Genomic DNA, 21,260 nt, shown 5'->3' on the forward strand with positions numbered 1-21,260 from the left:
TCCTTTCCTTTTTTGCAATGGTGCAGCGGCAGCATGCTCCGCCTACCACGCCCAAGGTCCTGGTTCAATTAAGTTTTTCAATTAGAAATAAATTTTTTCCAAGCGAGACGCTCAAAGGAAATTCTTCCGCTTACGTAAGCCTTTCCAAATCGGCATCAAACATGCAGTTAGGTCCCGTCTGGCCAACTTTTGGAAAAATTAAAGTTTTTCGGATTCTGTTCATTTCCACTGAGTTGTCTGATTGCGCTATTTTAAAATAAACCAATAATATCGTTCACGCAAAGTTCACCACAAAAAGTCGTAATTACACATTACAATTTACGTTATGATATTTACAAATCAAAAAGTATATGTTTAACACCTTATCTAATTGTTAAAAAATTCGTTTTCCTTTCTTTTTCTAGATATCGCAAACATGGAGCAGTCGGTCACAAAAAATAGCAAAGGCCAGTTGCATTACCATTTCAATTGATAGTAAAGTTACAAACAGCGAATACAAAAGACCAGGTCAAGTGCCAACTGTCACCTGCCAACTTAAGAATTGTCCGTTGAAAACAAGCAACAACAACGAAGTGAGAGAAAGAAAAAATTTAAAGACAAAATAAACCAGCTGTAAAAATCAAAGATAAGTTCAGTTTAAAACTTAACCTATGCACCTTAGCAGTAAATTACAACAACAAATCATTGTTCGTGTTGTAGTAATCGTAATTGTTGTTGCGTCAGCTGTTTTAAAAGCTATGAAAATTGTTAAAAATGAAGCAAACGAAAAGACAAATGAATGAATAAGTGACTGAGTGAACAATTGGGAATAAATGCAAACAAACAACAATGGCAAAGCGAAAAGCTGCACAAGAACAACGAAAATAGCAAAAAAAAAAGACAAGTGTAACAGAGTAAGAGACCTTAAGCAACAAAAACAAAAGGTTTTTGAAGAGTTGAACGTTAAAAACAAAAATAAAAAGAAACACTCAAAACGAAATCAAAATAAAATAAAGAGTCTGTAAAACTTACAGTAAAGTTACTGCAAATGAAAAGTGTATGGGAATTTTTGAAAAAATTTTTTTTAGCAACTACTTGAAATCACAACAACAACAAAATATTATTTGCAGCAATGGCAACAGCAAGTGTCCCAATAAAAGTTGCTGCAACAAAAGCTTACACCAAAGCCAAGCAACTAAGGCAACACTATTGCCACGAACAACAACGACCACAACAACGAAAACGACATGAACAGCAACAACCACAATGGTTACTGCTTGTTGCCATTATATTGACACTGTTTACCATGTCCATTCAGGCCATCACCGAAGAGCTGTCACCAGGTAAGTGCACACAAAGCGCCTGCATAAAGTGGGATTTGCCAGTATTCATATCCCGCACCCCTTATTTCTGTCTATCGAATGCATGCCATTTAAGCTTGTTGGCAAATACAGACAAGTCACTGCACATTCTATTACAACACCGCCATCATGTATGTTTTCGTAGCTCATTATACCTTTCATGAAAATGAAATGGTATATTAATTTCGTCACGAAACCGAAAATTGTAAGTCCTTAAAGGAAAATAGATAGACCCACCATTAAGTATACCGAAATAATCAGGTTGAAGAGCTGAGTTGATTTAGCCATGTCCGTCTGTCCGTCTGTCCGTCTGTCTGTTTGTATGCAAACTAGTCCCTCAATTTTTGAGATATCTTGATAAAATTTGGTGAGCGGGTGTATTTGGGTGTCCGATTAGACATTTGTCGGAACCGACCGGATCGGACCACTATAGCATATATCCTCCATATAACCGATTTTTCAGAAAAAGAGGATTTTTGTAATATCTTACCCAATTTAACAGATTGAAGCTTCAAACTTCACCATATACTTTCGTAAATTGCACATATTGTTGCCTGAAAAAATTGATGAGATCGGTCGTATATATAGTATATATCCCCCACAACCGATTGTTCAGATAAGGAACTTTTGTAATTACTGCCCCATTTTAAGAGCTAGAGGCTTCAAATTTCAACGAATGCTTAGGATATAGCATATATTGTTGTCTGAAAAAATCATAGAGATCGGTTGTATATATAGTATATATCTCTTACAACCGATTGTTCAGATAGGAAACTTTTCGCAATTTCTACCCCATTTTAACAGCTATAAGCTTCAAATTTCACCGATTGCTTACGTATATAGCATATATTGTTGTCTGAAAAAATCATAGAGATCGGTTGTATATATAGTATATATCTCATACAACCGATTGTTCAGATAGGAAACTTTTCGCAATTTCTACCCCATTTTAAGAGCTAGAGGCTTCAAATTTCACCAAATGCTTACGGATATAGCATATATTGTTGTCTGAAAAAATTATAGAGATCGGTGGTATATATATTATACACTTCATACAAACTGTCATTTTTGCCCCTTTTTTACGGCTAGAAGCTTCAAAATTCATCAAATTTCATCAAATAGTTACGTTTACGTCATATATTTTTGAAATACGTGATTCGTAGTCATAGTTTTTACATGCAGACCACAAAAACGTGAAGCTTTGCATCCTCACACAGATTACCTACCTATTTTTATACCTTTCATGAAAATGAAATGGTATATTAATTTCGTCACGAAACCGAAAATTGTAAGTCCTTAAAGGAAAATAGATAGACCCAACATTAAGTATACCGAAATAATCAGGTTGAAGAGCTGAGTTGATTTAGCCATGTCCGTCTGTCCGTCTGTCCGTCTGTCCGTCTGTCTGTTTGTATGCAAACTAGTCCCTCAATTTTTGAGATATCTTGATAAAATTTGGTGAGCGGGTGTATTTGGGTGTCCGATTAGACATTTGTCGGAACCGACCGGATCGGACCACTATAGCATATATCCTCCATACAACCGATTTTTCAGAAAAAGAGGATTTTTGTAATATCTTACCCAATTTAACAGATTGAAGCTTCAAACTTCACCATATACTTTCGTAAATTGCACATATTGTTGCCTGAAAAAATTGATGAGATCGGTCGTATATATAGTATATATCCCCCACAACCGATTGTTCAGATAAGGAACTTTTCGTAATTACTGCCCCATTTTAAGAGATAGAGGCTTCAAATTTCAACGAATGCTTAGGATATAGCATATATTGTTGTCTGAAAAAATTATAAAGATCGGTGGTATATATAGTATATATATGGTGGTATATATAGTATATATATATAGTATATATATATATATTTTTGGCAAATTTTAGGCCAATTTTAACAGTTAGAAGCTTCAAATTTCACCGAATACTTACGCATATAGTATATATTGTTGTCTGAAAAAATCATAGAGATCGGTTGTATATATAGTATATATCTCATACAACCGATTGTTCAGATAAGAAACTTTTCGCAATTTCTACCCCATTTTAACAGCAATAAGCTTCAAATTTCACCAAATGCTTACGGATATAGCATATATTGTTGTCTGAAAAAATCATAGAGATCGGTGGTATATATATTATATACTTCATATAAACTGTCATTTTTGCCCCTTTTTTACGGCTAGAAGCTTCAAAATTCATCAAATTTCATCAAATAGTTACGTTTTCGTCATATATTTTTGAAAGACGTGATTCGTAGTCATAGTTTTTACATGCAGACCACAAAAAATGTGAAGCTTTGCATCCCCACACAGATACCCTACCTATTTTTTTTTTTTTTTTTATCTTAAAAATCGTTTAGATATGTTCAAATTTCACCAAATGCTTACGTATATAGCATATATTTTTGTTTGAAAAAATCATAGAGATCGGTGGTATATATATTATATACCTCATATAAACTCTAATTTTTGCCCCCTTTTTACGGCTAGAAGCTTCAAAATTCATCAGATTTCATCAAGTAGTTACGTTTACGTCATATATTGTTGAAATACGTGATTCGTAGTCATAGTTTTTACACGCAGACCACAAAAAACCAGAAACTTTGCATCCTCACACAAAGTACCTACCTGTTTTTTATTTTATATTTATCTTAAAAATCGTTAAGGTATGCAGATCTGTTCACTATATATTTCTTATCTTATACATCCGATTATTCGGAGATTACGAACGGGATAAGGTTATTGTTCAGCCCCATTCATGAAAGGTATGAAGTCTTCGGCACAGCCGAAGACAGTCCCGTTCTTACTTGTTTTTTTTTTTTCTTTTTTTAAATGCATACACATTTTTTGTTACTCATACGCCACATTGTACCCGCATTCAATGAACTGACTAGCGTAAAGTTCAGTTAAGTGATTGTTTTAAGGAATTAAAAGGCATAAAAATAAAATAAATAGATTGTTATATGTTGATAAGTAAATAGGTGACATTATGTATATGTACCTGTGTGTGTTGTGCTTTCGTTAGTGCGCTTAAAAGTGAGTAAAGCGGGATGTTAAGTGCTGCACTTGTTTTTCGCAATCAAAAGTGCCGAATGGGATCTTTAGCGAAAGGTGATATAAATGCATCTTGTAGCCTTTCAGTGGTGAACCAAAAACAAGAAAATATTTGACATGTATCCTCGAGTTCTTTGGGCATCATTTAGCAGCTTTATGTAAAGTTTATGGGATCATACACTCTCCTATTTGGAAAAATACTCGCTATTTTGCAGTGACCTGTTTTAATAAAGGTTCTTTCTTTTTTTCTTGGGTTGGAAAAAAGTTACCAATTAAAAAGAAGCATCTTTGAAAAATGTGGCTAGAAAATAAGAAAACAAGCGGTTTCGAATGTCGAAGTTTCCATACATGCTACCAGTCATAATAAATAAAACGGTAACGAAAAAGATACCGAGTCCAAAAACCTACTTCTTTGAAAAACAAACTGGTTAAAAAAGTTGCTGGTTCCATAAAAGTTACCAATTCCAAAAAACTGGCCGTTTCCAAAACACGTATGTGGTACCAAATGAATGAACGGCTCCATAGAATAATCGGTTCCAAAAAAGGAACCGGTTTCAAAAAATAAACTCTTATGAAAATGTTATTTAGTTCAAAAAAGTAATCTAGTAAAAACAAGAAAGGAAGACTAAGTTCGAGCGAAATCGATCATTATATACCCAGCTGCTTGCTCTCATATATATATTGGAGATACATTTAAGTAGAAATATTACATAAATGATATGTAAGCTGAAGTATATTACTTATATACATGCAAAGATCATCTTCGGTAAGAAGCTGTATAACAGTTACTGTAATAGAAACAACATTCTTACCAAACCTTGTTAATTTAGTCGCTTTTTGTTCGACTCCGGTATTGAAAGTTTTGTGTAGAACTAAACAAAAAAGGTTACCAGGACAATATAATGGTGATGTAGTAGTCACGTGTCATAAATTTATTGCCAATTTTTACCCACCACTTAAATTTTAACCAACTTTTAAAGATAAAGCGGACACGCCAGTTACTGCATTACGATACCAAAAATCATTATTCTGCAAAATTACAGTGCGGTACTAACAACTTCGGATTACCGGCTTTTAAAACTTTTAAGTTTCTTCAACTAAATGTGGGAGGTGCCATGCCCATTTTCTAAAATTTTACAAAATTCCAATTTGCTGTCATAAAGTAAACCAACCTTGCATCTCTTTGTCGGTCTTTGGTATCAAATAATCGCATTTTCTTAATATTTCACAATTTTCGGTGTCGAAAAAGTTGGCGTGGTTATCGTTCGATTTCGTCCCTTTTCAATGGGGATCTATTCTGGGTAAAAGTAAGATAGTGTACAAATATTGTAAAGATATTTAAAGTTTTACTCAAATTATTGTGTTAACAGACGGACGTTCGGACGGAAAGACATGGCGCAATGAAGATCCTTTTGGATGCTTTTTATTTTGATATTTATCGATTTCTTTATGCAATTATGTACGTACTACCGTTATTCAACCAAAGTTGGAATACCCTTCATAAAAACTAGCCCAGTACAAAAGAATAACATATTTCAAAGAAGTAATCGGTTTGAAAAAAGGAACGTTTCGAAAATCTTCACCTATTTCAAATAAATAGGTGGTTTCAAAACAAAAAAATAAACATTTTCAAAAACAATCAATGAGCTACTTACTACATTAAACGAAATTCGATGATGGAATGTGCTGGAAATTTCTTAAAAAGTTGCACATTAAAATGGTTGGAAACTAAAGCTATTTTTTTGCACATTTTCTACTTACTTACTTACTTAATTGGTGCTTAACCGTTTAAGCGGTAATGGCCGTCCAACAAGGCGCGCCAGTCGCTTCTTCTCTCTGCCAACCGGCGCCAATTGGTCACACCAAGGGAGTTTAAATCGTTTTCCACCTGCTCCTTCCAGCGGAGTGCGGGTCGCTCTCTTCCTCTGCTTCCATAGGCGGGTTCCGATAGAAACACTTTCTTGGCCGGAGTGTCATCTTTCATTCGCATAACGTGGCCTAGCCAGCGCAGCCGCTGCGTTTAAACTTGGTGGACTATGTTGATGTCTGAGTAGAGCTCGTACAGCACATCATTAAATCTTCTTTCCTACTACCAGTCATATATTGCATAGACATCTGCCTAAGAGGTATTGGGGTAGCACTTTAAAGTATTCATTTCCCAAAAGCCTATGGATGCAAAACTATTAAGTAAGTAAGCGAGGAGCTTAATTTCAATTTCCTATTCAATTAATTTTGGAACTGGCATTGTTGCAAATCTCCCCAGACTTATAAGACAAACGCCTATAAACCATACAACTTTGACCAAGGTTTTTATCTAGTATGCGACTTTTGGTTCAACTTGGTCTTTGTAATTTCTTTTTAATTCTAACTTTTTTTTTTTCAAAATCAATACGCAGTTACACATATTGGACTCAAATGGAAACAAATATCTCTCACCGAAATCACAATCTTGAAGAACCGCAAAATATGAAAGTAAATAGATAATCAAATAAAGTGTCTAACAAATGAGTAAACTCAACAAAAGCAAACTTACTCAAGAAATTAAATTAATACAGGATAATGTTCACACTTGTCACCCACATGTGGCACCCAATCTTAGCTTGGCAATTCATCTTCCTATAATAACAACAACGACCCATTCAACGCCAAGCAATTGTCTTGATGGTGCATATGTAGATGGCGTTTAACTTTGTTTGTTGTTGTGTCACTCATACACCGAGTATGTTATTGTTTCCACACTTGACAGCTACTGATATAATTTGGCTAAGGATATTTGTAATACTTCAAGCTAAATTTCAAGGATACTCTATAGAAACCGCTAATGAAAATCTCAGCCGCATATCAACTAAACCGCAGTCATCTGTCAAAATGTTCCAAAAGACAGCAGCGAATGAGCATCAATGGTGTCGCGGTTATATGAAATACAGTTGTTATGAATATAACTATTGTAATAAGGGCACTCAATAATAGGAAGGAATATGAAAAATTCAAATCAAATTCAATTAACTTGGAGTAGCACAGCTGTGGCTGGAAAAATATTATTATTTTCATAAAGTCTATTTATATATACATTTATTATTTGTAGGTGTGTATGTATGTATGTATTACACGAAATGTTGATTAAAGTCAAAATAATTGCTACATAGACATCAGAGTAGTAGACGTAAAATACTTCAACATATTTTTGTAGCTTCACTCAACATGCACAGAGGGTTGGAAATTATTTCATCTAAATTTTCGGTTTTTTTGCAAAGTATCAAGTTAAGATTTTCTGACTAAATAAAATAACATTGTTTGTAATTGTTATTGTTGAATTAGTGTATAAGATGACACTTATCCATTTTGATGGTTGAATATGAAGGTAAGGGAGATTAAAAGATGCATAAACATAAGGATATGGCTAAAGATACTGCCAAAACGCGCTATATGAAAATGTTGGCAACATAATCAGAGGTCCAATCAATAACGACTTCCAATAGTTTAGGTTGGACTGACTGGTCCGTGAGGATCTCGCATAAGGCGAGTGAGTCCATAGTGTTACCAGATGTTTACTTACAGACTAAATTGAAAAACCCTATTAGAAACCAAGACTTAATCTATAAAAAGCGTTTGTCCTCTTTGCAAATACTAGAAGCTTTATAGGATATATGCTGCTTGCTGCTTCTAGATCTGGTAGTTGTATCTCTGCTTATAGCTGGTGTTTTACGACTAGCGAGCATAGGGCATGAGCACAAACCGTGCTGGATCATTTTCTCTCCCACTCCAACTTCTTACATCTGCTATTACTGACAAGGCATGTGACCCCAGAAGAAAGTGTCCAGTCAGAGCACTCATCATGAGCATACAGTTCCCTCTTTTCAATGATAAGAGTAACTTTTTTAGTCTAAGGTTATAGGATCTGCATATGATTTCTACCCTTTGCAGCCCGGCGCTTCGTTCCACGTCTTTTCTGCATGGTCGCTCATGTACAACTTTCGCCATCCTTTAATATCGCCTAGCCTGATTGGGATGTCTAGGGTTGGAGGAATGCGCCCTGCTTAGTTAGCTCATCGACTTTTTTATCTATTTATCTATTCTCATATGCCTAGGAACCCAATGTATATGCATACTTCTCCCGATCCCAATTCTTAAACTGCTTGCACTCTAAAACACGTTTGAATGTTATGATACACGATAATGTTAACTTAGTGGGTTTTTGGCTGTAAATGTAAAATTTAACGCGGCCACGGTCCTCCTTTTTTATACCTTTCATGAACATGAAATGGTATATTAACTTTGGTCCGATGTTTGTAACGTTGATAAATATAGAAGATAGACTCACCATTAAGTATACCGAATTGATCAGGGCGACGAACTGAGTTGATATAGCTATGTCCGTCTGTCCGTCCGTCTGTCTGTTTGAACGCAAACTAGTCCCTCAAATTTTGAGATATTTCAATGAAATTTGGCACAAGGATGTATTTTTGTATTATATTAAAGATTTGTCGGATCCGGTAGGATCGGACCACTATAACATATATCTTCCATACAACCGATCGTTCAGATAAGACGATTTGGTCATTCCTGCCGCAGTTTAGAAAGTAAAAACGTGAAACGCGGTGATATATATTTTGATATATCATAGAAGATTTTCTGAAAAAATCACTTTGATCGGAGCTATATATAGTATATATCCCATACAACCGATCCTTCAGATAGAAAGATTTTTGGCCATTTCTCCATGAGTTATGAAAGTATAAGCGTGAAACTCGGTGATAAATATTTTAATATACCATAGAAGATTTTCTGAAAAAATCACCTTGATCGGAGCTATATATAGTATATATCCCATACAACCGATCGTTCAGATAGAAAGATTTTTGGCAATTTCTCCCTTAATTTCTAATATAAAAACGTTAAACTTGGTGATATTTATTCTAATATATCATAGAAGATTTCATTAAAAAATAATTTCGATCGGAGCAATATATATTATATATCCCACACAACCGATCGTTCGGTTAGAAAGATTTTTAGCCATTTATCCCTTAATTTCTAATATAAAAACGTTAAACTTGGTGATATATATTCTAATATATCATAGAAGATTTCCTGTAAAAATCATTTCGATCAGAGCTATATATAATATATATTCCACACAACCGATCGTTCAGATAAGGGGGTTTTTTTGCTATTTTTTATTTTATATTTATCTTCAAATCGTTTAGGTATGTACATCTGCTCACTATATATTTCTTATCTTATACATCCGATTATTTGGAGATTACGAACGGGATAAGATGATTATTGTTCAGCCCCATTAATGAAAGGTATGAAGTATTCGGCATAGCCGAAGACAGTCACGTCCTTACTTGTTTTTAGTTGATTTAGTTACGGTTACTATTTCCGTCTGAAACATTACATTTACTGAAATATTGCCAGTTTGTAGGATCTGCCTGTTTCAGAATCAGCACTGTATACTAAAAACCCTACTATTTCCGTTTCTTTGGAACCATCATCAACTGGTGATTCAAAGAAATCCATTAAAGCACAGGTAGGGAACTAGGATGTCTTTCCGTCCAATATTTTGAAGCTTTACTGCTGCTAAATATTTAATTAACAGTTAGTAGTATGAAATTGAAGATATTCTGATTTAAAATAAACAAAGAGGACAGCTTCCATGGCAACACACAAATGCGTGAAGTTAAAGCAAGAAATCTTAATGTTACTTTAATGCTTAATGCTGCTGTCAAAATTATAATAAAATGCTTCACAGACAGAATTTTTCAATTTTCCAACTCTTATGTATCAAAATGGGACGAACGTTGGCCGTATGAGCACAAAAGAAATGAAGCTAGGGTGAGGAAAATAAACATATTTACAACACACAAACACACGCACTTAAGCGGCACTCTTAAAGCTTCCGTTTCCGTTCGGCTTATGTTGGGTTGGTTTGAGTTAAAAAAGAAAAACGAAAATCTTCAAATTAAAAAGGGAAAGGGAATGAAAAATGAATGAATGAAAAGTCAAGCAGAATTCAGTTTGTGGCAAAATGAACTCAAGTATTCATAAAAATGAAAAGAAAAAAAAAAGACAAGTATGGACGGGGCTGTCTTCGGCTGTGCCGAAGACTTCATACCTTTCATGAATGGGGCTGTACAATAATCTTATCCCATTCGTAATCTCCAAATAATGCGCTGTATAAGATAAGAAATATATAATGAACAGATGTACATACCTAAACGATTTTAAGATAAATATAAAAAAATGGCAAATAACCCCCTTATCTGAACGATCGGTTGTATGGGATATATATTATATATAGCTCCGATTAAATTGATTTTTACAGGAAATCTTCTATGATATATTGTAATATATATCACCAAGTTTCACGTTTCTATATTGGAAACAGGAGAAATGGCCAAAAATCTTTCTATCTGAAGATCGGTTGTATGGGATAGGTATATACTATATACGTATAGCTCCGATCAAAGTGATTTTTTCAGGAAATCTTCTATGATACATTAGAATAAATATCACCAAGTTTAACGTTTTTATATTGGAAATTAAGGGAGAAATTGCCAAACATCTTTCTGTCTGAAAGATCGCTTGTATTGGATATATACTATATATAGCTCCGATAAAAGTGATTTTTTTAGGATATCTTCTATGATATATTAGAATAAATATCACCAAGTTTAACGTTTTTATATTGGAAATTAAGGGAGAAATTTCCAAACATCTTTCTATCTGTACGATCGGTTGTATGGGATATATACTCAGATCAAAGTGATGTATAGCTCCGATCAAAGTGATTTTTTCAGAAAATCGTCTATGATATATTAAAATATATATCACCGAGTATCACGTTTATACTTTCTAAATTAAGGGAGAAATGGCCAAAAATCTTTCTATCGGAATGATCGTTTTTATGGGATATAATTATATATAGCTTCGATCAAAGTGATTTTTTCAGGATATTTTCTATGATATATTAGAATAAATATCACCAAGTTTAACGTTTTTATATTGGAAATTAAGGGAGAAATTGCCAAAAATCTTTCTGTCTGAAAGATCGGTTGTATTGGATATATACTATATATAGCTCCGATCAAAGTGATTTTTTCAGGATATCTTATATGATATATTAGAATAAATATCACCAAGTTTAACGTTTTTATATTGGAAATTAAGGGAGAAATTGCCAAAAATCTTTTTGTCTGAAAGATCGCTTGTTTTGGATATATACTATATATAGCTCCGATCAAAGCGATTTTTTCAGGAATCTTCTATGATACTATGATATGATATCTATCCTAATATATCACCGAGTTTCATGTTTATACTTTCTAAATTGCGGCAGGAATGACCAAAATCGCCTTATCTGAACGATCGGTTGTATGGGAGATATATGTTATAGTGGTCCGATCCTACCGGATCCGACAAATGTCTAATATAATACAAAAATACATCATTGTGCCAAATTTCATTGAGATATCTCAAAATTTGAAGGACTAGTTTGCGTTCAAACAGACAGACGGACGGACGGACAGACGGACATGGCTATATCAACTCAGTTCGTCGCCCTGATCAATTCGGTATACTTAATGGTAATCTTCTATATTTCTCAACGTTACAAACATCGGACCAAAGTTAATTTCATGTTCATGAAAGGTATAAAAACCGTTAATAAATATCAAAGTGAAGAAAAATTTAAGTACTCTTAATAAAAATTAGTGAAGCAAAATATTCTAGAAAATATGATGCTTAAGCAGCTAAAAGCAGTACAGACAACTCCAAGGAATAATCGAGCAAAATAAAAATGACACTCATTATTTAAGAAATCACTTAAAGAAGAATGACAAATAAATTTACTATGGGCTATTTGAAGTTGTGACAAGGTGGAGCAACAGCTTCTGAACGAAAGATTGAAGCACTTACGCTAGAGAATACATTTGGAAACAACACAAAAATATAAATAGCAGACTCAATTTTGTACAAATGATAAATTGAAAAATTTATTTGGGTCATATTGCAAAACATTTATTATCATTTGCGCTATGCGACAGCTCAGCAAAATATAGAACACACGCGCATATTCGCGGTTGTATGTATGTATGTATATAAAAGTACTAAATTATTTTTTACATACATTTAGAGGAGGGACAGTTGAATAGAAAACTAACGACGACAAACAAATATTGCATATCTTGAAGCCTAAAAGGATATAGGAGGTTAGAAAATGCAGACTCAGTAGATTTAACTTTTTTAGCATTAGCTGTATTTTTTATTACATCTATATACGTTTACGCTTAAACGTTATATGGGCTACTAAGCGTTAACCACTTCTCCACTTCTCAAATTGCTGCACAGAAAATTAGTACTGCTAAATTTCAATACGCATTTTACTCAGATGCAACTGAAATATGTGTCTATGTTTCACCTCTCCAAATGGTGCGTGTCAAATCTTTACCGCAACCGACTCAGCTATAGGTTATACACTATGGCCAACAGAGGTGTCTGTCTCCGCTTTTCAGTACAATATGTTCTGTAGCTAGTTATTTAACCACTGCCGCTAGATGTGTCTGCTAAACATTATCTAAGTGAAGATATATACGGGCAAATCCCAAAAACTTTTACTTTTTTGCATACTCGGGTTTTACACACGGGCAAAAGTTTAAGGCCAGAAAAACGTACAAAGACATTAAGCTTGACTTTTTGACTATCCGATCTGATGAATTAAAAATCAAGAAAGTTGATAGTAAGTTTTTGCAGAACTTCGAAACATAAAAAACGTCGATTTTTACACTTTTTTCAAGCGATACCCTTGATTTTTTTTTTTTTTTTGAATTTTTTCGATAAAATTTTGAGGCATCGCTGAAACGCTATGGAATTTGAAGAGAATGTTGTTTTTGAGACGGAGATTCTAAAAGTATGAGCAGAATGTATGTGCCCCTCCAATACTCAAAACTAGCATCAATCAAAATAGCGATAGCGCTTGGTTGCGTAAATTTTTTTCAGGAGCATGTTTTTTTGTGGGCACAGCTAAAATTTTATTTAAGTATACCATCAATTGCCTCATCTTGGAATATTCACGCAAGGAAAGTTATTGATGTTTGTATATGGGGCAAATATACGAAATTTCCGACAAAAATTGGCAATCGTCAAAAAGTGTAGAAATTTTTATTTTTTTTTAACCAGGTTTTATTTAAAAGTAAATGAAAAGAAACACAAATCTGGTACAAAAAAAAAAAAAAAAAAAAAAAAAAAAATTTCTACACTCTTTGACAATTGCCAATTTTTGGCGAAAATTTACAAACATCAATAACTTTCCTTGCGTAAATATTCCAAGATGAGGCAATTGATGGTATACTACTGTGGTGTAGAAAAAAATTAACAAACGGTTATGAAATATTTGACGGCTACCCGGTTTCATATTTTCGCCGATATCTCTAAAACCGGGTTTCGGGCAACAGCAAAATTTTACCTAAATATACCCCCCTTATAGATATGTACACCCTGATAATTTCAACACAATCGGTTAAGAAGTGTTTAAATAAGTAAAAAAAAAATTAAGGTTTTCCGGGTTTATATTTCTATCAATATCTCCAAGACCGGATTTCGGATATTAAAACTTTTTTACCTAAATATACTTCCTTCACATATCTATACGTTTTTAAAGTTTCAAAAGAATCGGTAAAAGGTGTTAAAATAAATGTGTTGCAAACTTTGCAGTAAAAAATATTTGGCGGTTATTCGGTTTTATATTTTTACCGATATCTACAAAACCAGGTCTCGTGTATCAAAAAAATTTTACATAGCTTACAGCTGCATATATCTCCATATTTTGTTAAAATTACGATATAATCGGTACAGAAGTGTTGAAATAAATGTATATTTAACATTGCGACCTCAATTTATATATATTTTGCTCGATCTTTTGACTATATCTTTTTGAGGCATTATGTAAGACGAGTAACGGCGATGCACTATAGCTCCAATTTACCCCTCAATGATCCTAACAAAAAGATATTTGCGTGATACAATGTTTCAAAAAAACCAAAGTTTGGCGGATTTCCCCATATACATACGTGTAAAAAAAATAATTAAAAACAAATTTAATTTAAACGGTTTTATTGAAAACAATATTTACATTAAGTAATAATAATACTAAAAGCTAGAAATAATTAAGTAGGTCCTAGGTACTAGCCATCACACTCCTCATCAATCTAGGGCATTGATCAGACAAATAAAAGCGTTGGACGCGTCATTTTGCAAAATTCTCTACAAAAATTTCTCTACAGCAGTTTATTATAGGCTTGTTATCGATAAGTAATCGATATGTAATCAAAAAGTTATCAAATGGTGAACAAGAAAAATTTCGAAGGAGTATGCCTCCTTTCTTAGATAATGCAAGTGCGTTCAAAAATGTATTTAAGCAGGCGATCATGGATCGACGAAATATGATTAGAACGACGCCCAATTTTATATAAAACATGTTTAAACAGACCGCAGACGAACACAAAAGGCGATATCTTTGCCAAATTACAACAATGCTTTTTTAACTTTAAAGTGTATTCATAACAAGAAAATAAAAAAATTTATAAAATTAGGAAATGGGTTTGGACCGCTTCTTTTGACGAAGCACTTTCTAACCTTTCGGGAGCAATAAATCCGCCAAGTGGAAGTGGTTTAGTCGTTGACTAACGAAGAACGAGATATCCTGTTTAAATATTATTATATTGCGTGAATTTAAAATAAAAAATTTGCAAAAAATGTATTGCTTACAATATGACTAGCTGATGGTCTCTGGTTTAAAACGAGTAAGACATGTCGAATGCTGATTGCAATATCATCCTATCTACTCGGCAAATTTGAAAACAATCTAAATTAGTATATTTCTTTTAAACGTTTTTTCTAACATTTGACAAAAACTTAAAAAAAAAAATAATACTCAAAAAAAACTTAAGAGTTTGGGCAAAGGTAAGTAACCAATGGAAAGCAAATTTAACTCTACATTCTCAAATGATTATGCATCAAAAAAACAATCAGTTAAAATATGAACCCTCAACTGCCAAATTTTCACAAATTTATTATGGATGCGTATATATGTAAGTATTTAACTCAGTGCTCTCCCATCTTAATATAAAACTCACTATTTTCTTTCTTTTATTTGCTTATTTTTTCACCCATAAAGTCATGCGGTTATAGGTCACGGGCATGATTTCAATCAAAGTTATATTTACAAAAATTAAAATTAATGCGTCTTAAGGCTATAGGGGTCGACCGCGTTGTTATGACACTAGGCCGTGACAGCTCCATTGAGATTGCCAATGACATGAGAAATATAATGAAAAGCCACTGTGACTAGAACATTTAAGTTTGAAAAATAATAATAAAAAAAAAAATTTTATTTGTGCGTTATGCGAATTGAAATTGCGGTCGAAGATGTTCAGTAGACTTTTAAAATCGGTGCACAAAAGGTTAATATTTAGCAGATTATTGAATTGAGTTTTAACAAAGCGTAAAGTTGATACACTTATAATGAATGAGAATATATTAAGTATGTGCGTATATATATGCATGTATGTATGTGTTTAAGGGGTAAAATATCCTGCTCAAGAATTATTTTTGTATTTATACATTATATCTTATAAGAGGATTTATGTTTCAACTTTTTGTTACGGTTAATTTTTGACATTTGCATATTAATTTAATAAGATTGCATCCAAACATACAACTGTGTGATTTCAAAAAAAAAAAAACACTTAAAAACGGGGAGGATTTGAGGTACATAATATAAAAAAAAAAAGTATATACATATGTATGAACGCCTTAGAAGTTTAAATGGATGTGTGGGTATGTGAGCTTTATGAACGTCCAAGCCTCTCACCTGTTATTCAAGAAATTTTAGCAGTAGGCTTCAGTGATCATGAGCGATATAAAATTGTTGGAAATTGTGGACGGTAACACATCTCTACGTAATAAGGACTTAAGTTTGTAATAAATCTGATTTCCTTTGTTTCTACACATACGTGCCCTATTGAGAAAGAACTAAAGTTGCTAAACCTCCGCAAATATTTGATGCCGCAGACAAATTTGGTATAAAAATTGGTTTGGTATAGGTGAAGAGATAGAAAAAGAGTGGAGAAGAGGGAATGAGATAGAAGGGGAGTGGAAGAAGTAAAGGAAAAGTGAAACGAGAAATGGAAAGAGAATAGGTGAGCAAGCGCAAACGGGGGAGGAAGTGCAGATGAGTGTGAGAAAGAGATGAAAGGAACACAGTGATGGGAAGTTTGATAATTTATCTATAACTTTTCCACAATACGCCGATAACGATAAGTTTTCGATAAAAAATCAATAACTTTCATATAATACCGATTATTTTACAATAAGACGCAGATAACAAATAGTCTATATGTAGAGGTTTGGTGAAATTTTCCCAAATTATTTATTAAATTAAAATTTAAAAATTACTTTAAACAATAGTGGCACTCACCGCATAATAACAACAAATAGATCAATTTTCGATATTTTGTAGACAACTCTTTCATAAAAAATCGATAACATATCAATAACTTTTTGAAAATTCGCCGATAAAAATCATCATTATCTCTCGTTTTTTTCAGTCTTTCTCAAGTTATTTAATAAATTAAAGTTGAACAAGTAAGGAAGTCTAAGTTAGGGTGAAACCGAACATTACATACCCAGCTGTGCACGTGAAATGCTGTTGTCGTTTGTTTTGTGTGCTAATAGTGTTACAAGGCCGCGCAATAATACATATACATATGGTTATATTCTGAACTAATTTTTCTTCGTGTTATGGCTCCCGAAACATAGATAATTGCTTAGTCATAAAAGGGGCGGTGCCACGCCCATTTTTAAAAATTTTAAGTTTTTCCTATTTATTTTAAGGAATCCACTTGGGAAATGAAATACCATTGATATGAAGCTCTTTTTTGCAAAGTTATAGCTTATTTTATTCGTCCACGACACTTTTAAAAATATTTTATATAAAAGTGGGCCTGGTGCTTAACCGATTTCGTTAATTTTTCTTCAAAGCATTCGTTATAGTAAAGGCAACCTCTCTGCCAAATTTTGTTACCATAGGTTTAACGACTTTTGATTTATGGTTAATAATATTTGTAAATTTGATTTTATCACAAGTGGGCGGTGCCACTCCAATTTAAAATTTTTTTTTCAAATGTCTCAATATCAGTCCACACGTCAAATTTCAACATTCTAGGTATACTATTTACTAAATTATCAGGATTTTTGTGCTTCTCAAAATGTTATATATATAAAAGGTGGGCGTGGTTATCATCCGATTTCGCTCATTTTCAATACCAATCTATTCTGGGCCCAGATAAGATCGTGTACCAAATTTGGTAAAGATATCTCAATACTTACCGTTTATTTTTTGATGGACAATCGATATTTTATGCATTCTAAATCGATACCTTTTCCATAAAAAACCGACAATGCGCCGATTTGAAATGGATATGCTCAAAACCTACCGATCACTCATCGATTACAAACCGTTAGCAAAAATATGCTCTTCACTAGTAGAAGTTGTTGGATGCGAATAATATAAGTAGATAAAGTTCATTATAAATTCCAATATTAAATAAAGACTTATAATTCATTTTTTTTTTTTGGAGTTCACTAAAATTGCGCTAAAATTAGTAAAGCCTAACAAGTTTCTTAAGCTTAATAACATAACATCAATGCGATTGTTTTGTTTTTTTTTTTTTTTTTTCAACCAGTCTCGCAAGATAAGTGTAAACCAAATCGATAAACGTTAACAGAAAAAGTATAAATTTCTGCTATTACTACGACAATACTCTACTCAAATACCCTTGGCAGCTAATGTGTTAATAACACATATACATATGTACATATATATATGTACCTGCTTACTTGTAAAACAATGCATCAATAACTAAACAAAAGGTCTATGCCTAAAATGATAAACGATGTGGTGATTGTAATGCCAAGTTTGTAATAAACTTTAAAGGTGAAATAAAAGAGATATTAAAATAAATTAACAATAAAAACTGGAGGCCGTGTGCACAAACAAACTACATCCTCTCACTGAAACAATTTTTCTTAAGAATATATTGTATGAGGTAAACAAGCCTCTCTTTTAACCCTTCTGAATAGTTTACAAGCCACAGGACATACATTTAAACTATTATTGATGATTTATAAATATGTAGCAGTTAGTTAAAGGTGGTATTAAATTTTGTATGCGTCACGTAAAAACATTTCCCAAGGATTAGCATAAATGGTGTTGCCTGAAACATTCCTTTCAGAGGTTACATAAAGTATAAAGTACTAAAAAATATTTTCTATTTGGCTGTTCGGTCTTAAATTTAATTTGAAATACAATTAAAAAAAGGGAAGATGTCTTGCGGACTACAAAATAGCAATTTTAAGACAATTAATAATGTCCTTTGTCTGCTGAGTAAGTAGGCAGAAATATGCAAATTCAACCATAATCACTTAAGCTTTTGTGTTTAAAGCCAAGGGGTGTCTCAACAGAAGAATAACTATGTACATTAGGGTCGTCTTTATAAATGAAACTACCGATCTCAGCCTAGTTTCAACCCTTCAAACGGTAATACGAAGGACAAAAATATCGCACATAATTTTTGGTTCCGCTTATAGACGAGGTCAAAGTTAAGATTTTTCTATGTTTTGGAAAAATTTTGGGACTAAAAGTGAGTATGATATTTTATCTTTTGGTATTTTCGTTTGAAGGCGTGAAACCCGAAAATTTCGTATATTCGACTAATAAGGACCACCCTAATGTACATACATAAATCTTATTTTTTTGGACTATTCATATTTATTTGTGTATGGAACATTCCATGGCTGGTAAGGACATATCGTTAGATTTTTCGTAGTGTTATGTGTGAGTAACACGTAAATATATTGTTACGAATTTACGGGAATTCCTTTTATTTGCAACCTTCTACTAACGTTCGAATCGCTAAACTGTTGAACAAATAACTCCACTGTTCAATAATGCAAAATGGCCTTTATTAAAGTACTTCACAATAACACTTCTATTGCTCGACAGATAGCGTCCTTAAATCAAACTGATTGTCGTGCCTCTACTGGTGCTGTTTTTTATACTCTTCGATTTCCTCGTTTCATACTTCTAGGCATTTCCAGAATTTACTTAGTTGCTGTTATAAAATTATAACTACAGATGCACGTGTATAGCTTCTTATATGCGCGTGTATATGTGAGTGACACTTTCACAGATAATTGCCTACTTTTGGGAGCATCTCAGATAAGATATATGCATGTGTTTGTGCGTCTCTTCTCCGCTGCGTGTACGTACATATATGTAGACATAATGATTGATTCGTTTATGTAGACCCAAATGACTGCCTGCTTTATTGTTGTTGTGGCTTCATTTACTTAGCATCAGACTAGTGATGTGAGTATCACTTAGTGTCACTAATATTCGTCATAATATTTAAGTGAATCCAAAAGCGCGCACGTTCGTATGGGGCAGCTCCTTCATGATTCTTAGTTACCCCAGCGGGTTATTGGCTTGGAATTCACCCGCGGTAGGTATGCAGGTCGTAAGAGGCGACTAAAATACCAAATTGATTCAAGGGGTTGTGTAGCGTAACCCTGTCAAGGGGTTGCCAGCGCAATATATAACTCCTCCAATCCAATTGCCAACCTCACCTACCCGTGGCGAATCCTGTTTCATTAACAGCCGAGACTCTGGCGACTCCGAACTCCTGATGGATCTAGGGGAGGGAGGGTCATGTGGTCATACCAAATCGTTCCCGAGATGGTCGGGCTAGTACCTTTATGGTGCTTGGTACCGGAACGTACCGGATCTGCATCCGGCAAAGGACCGTCAACATCGATAACACTCTCCAAGGCCTGCCAGCAATAGAAAGCTGAAAGGTTGCATGCAGAATATGCGTTCTCTTGCCAACTATTTGATGGTCCACTAGTTTCAAAAATATAGTGACTTAAAGTTATGACCGCAAGTATTAACATTTAAAATAATTTTAACATTTTCTGATTGTAACTACGTAACTACCTCCTCTGTATTGCTAAGTGGGTGCGTCGTATCTTCAATTAGCGCTGATGGAACTGACGTCGGTATGCCCTACGTTAAAAGAAATAACCCGTAAATCTTTTTATTCTATTTATGCAAGGGTTCTCCTTGTTTTGGATCTATCTGATAGAAACAATATTGGTTCTTAAAGACTTCAGAATTAGGTCTTTCAAAAAGAAGCATTTTAATAATACAAATCTTCGACTATTTGTCGCTTATCATTTTGTCTTTGAAATCGGAAGAGAAGGCAGTCCCTTGTATTCTTAAATTACACCAATGAAGAAATGCAGAGCTCATGTGATTTCCTGCAACTTATCCTGCAACTCGCCATGCTACTCTCCTGAACTTATCATAGCATATTTAAGGGTTTTTATTAAATATACCTACACATATATGATGCGAAATGTTCCTGAGTGGGGCTGGATCGCATAATCGTCAATTGTTTGAAGTTGCGTTATTTTCTCTAGCATTGAAATACGGTCAAAGTCACCTTCACTTCGAAAATGGGGAAAGAATTTTAAGTTTCTTCTTAGCATTCTTGATCATTCAATCCGTCGTCGTTAATGTTTAAATGTTAGGGAAATTGATCGATCTATACATGCGTTGTTGGATTCCTTATGAGCGGTTATCGGCATCGCAACATGCCTTTAATAAGAAAAGGTCTCCATTATAGGTCGAAATTAACGACGGTATAGAGAGAGCTTTCTACAGTGTTCTGCTGACTGCTAAAAAGTTGCATTTAATAGTGCTGGAATTCGAATTGTCTCGCACAGCACAATTTT

General features: G+C 33.7%; 1 protein-coding gene across 1 annotated transcript in view; it reads left to right on the forward strand.

The window, feature by feature from the left end:
* The window catches only part of Sema2a (Semaphorin 2a), a 387,211-nt gene that overhangs the window by 27,956 nt on the left and 337,995 nt on the right, over nucleotides 1-21,260 (forward strand). Inside the window, exon 2 of the mRNA XM_067774339.1 lies at nucleotides 405-1,322. Coding sequence (XP_067630440.1) covers nucleotides 1,112-1,322 — 211 coding nt within the window. The 5' untranslated portion in view covers nucleotides 405-1,111. The remainder of the gene's footprint in view (nucleotides 1-404; nucleotides 1,323-21,260) is intronic.

The sequence above is a fragment of the Eurosta solidaginis genome, chromosome 3 (genome assembly GCF_040869045.1).
Source record: "Eurosta solidaginis isolate ZX-2024a chromosome 3, ASM4086904v1, whole genome shotgun sequence".
NCBI lineage: Eukaryota > Metazoa > Arthropoda > Insecta > Diptera > Tephritidae > Eurosta > Eurosta solidaginis.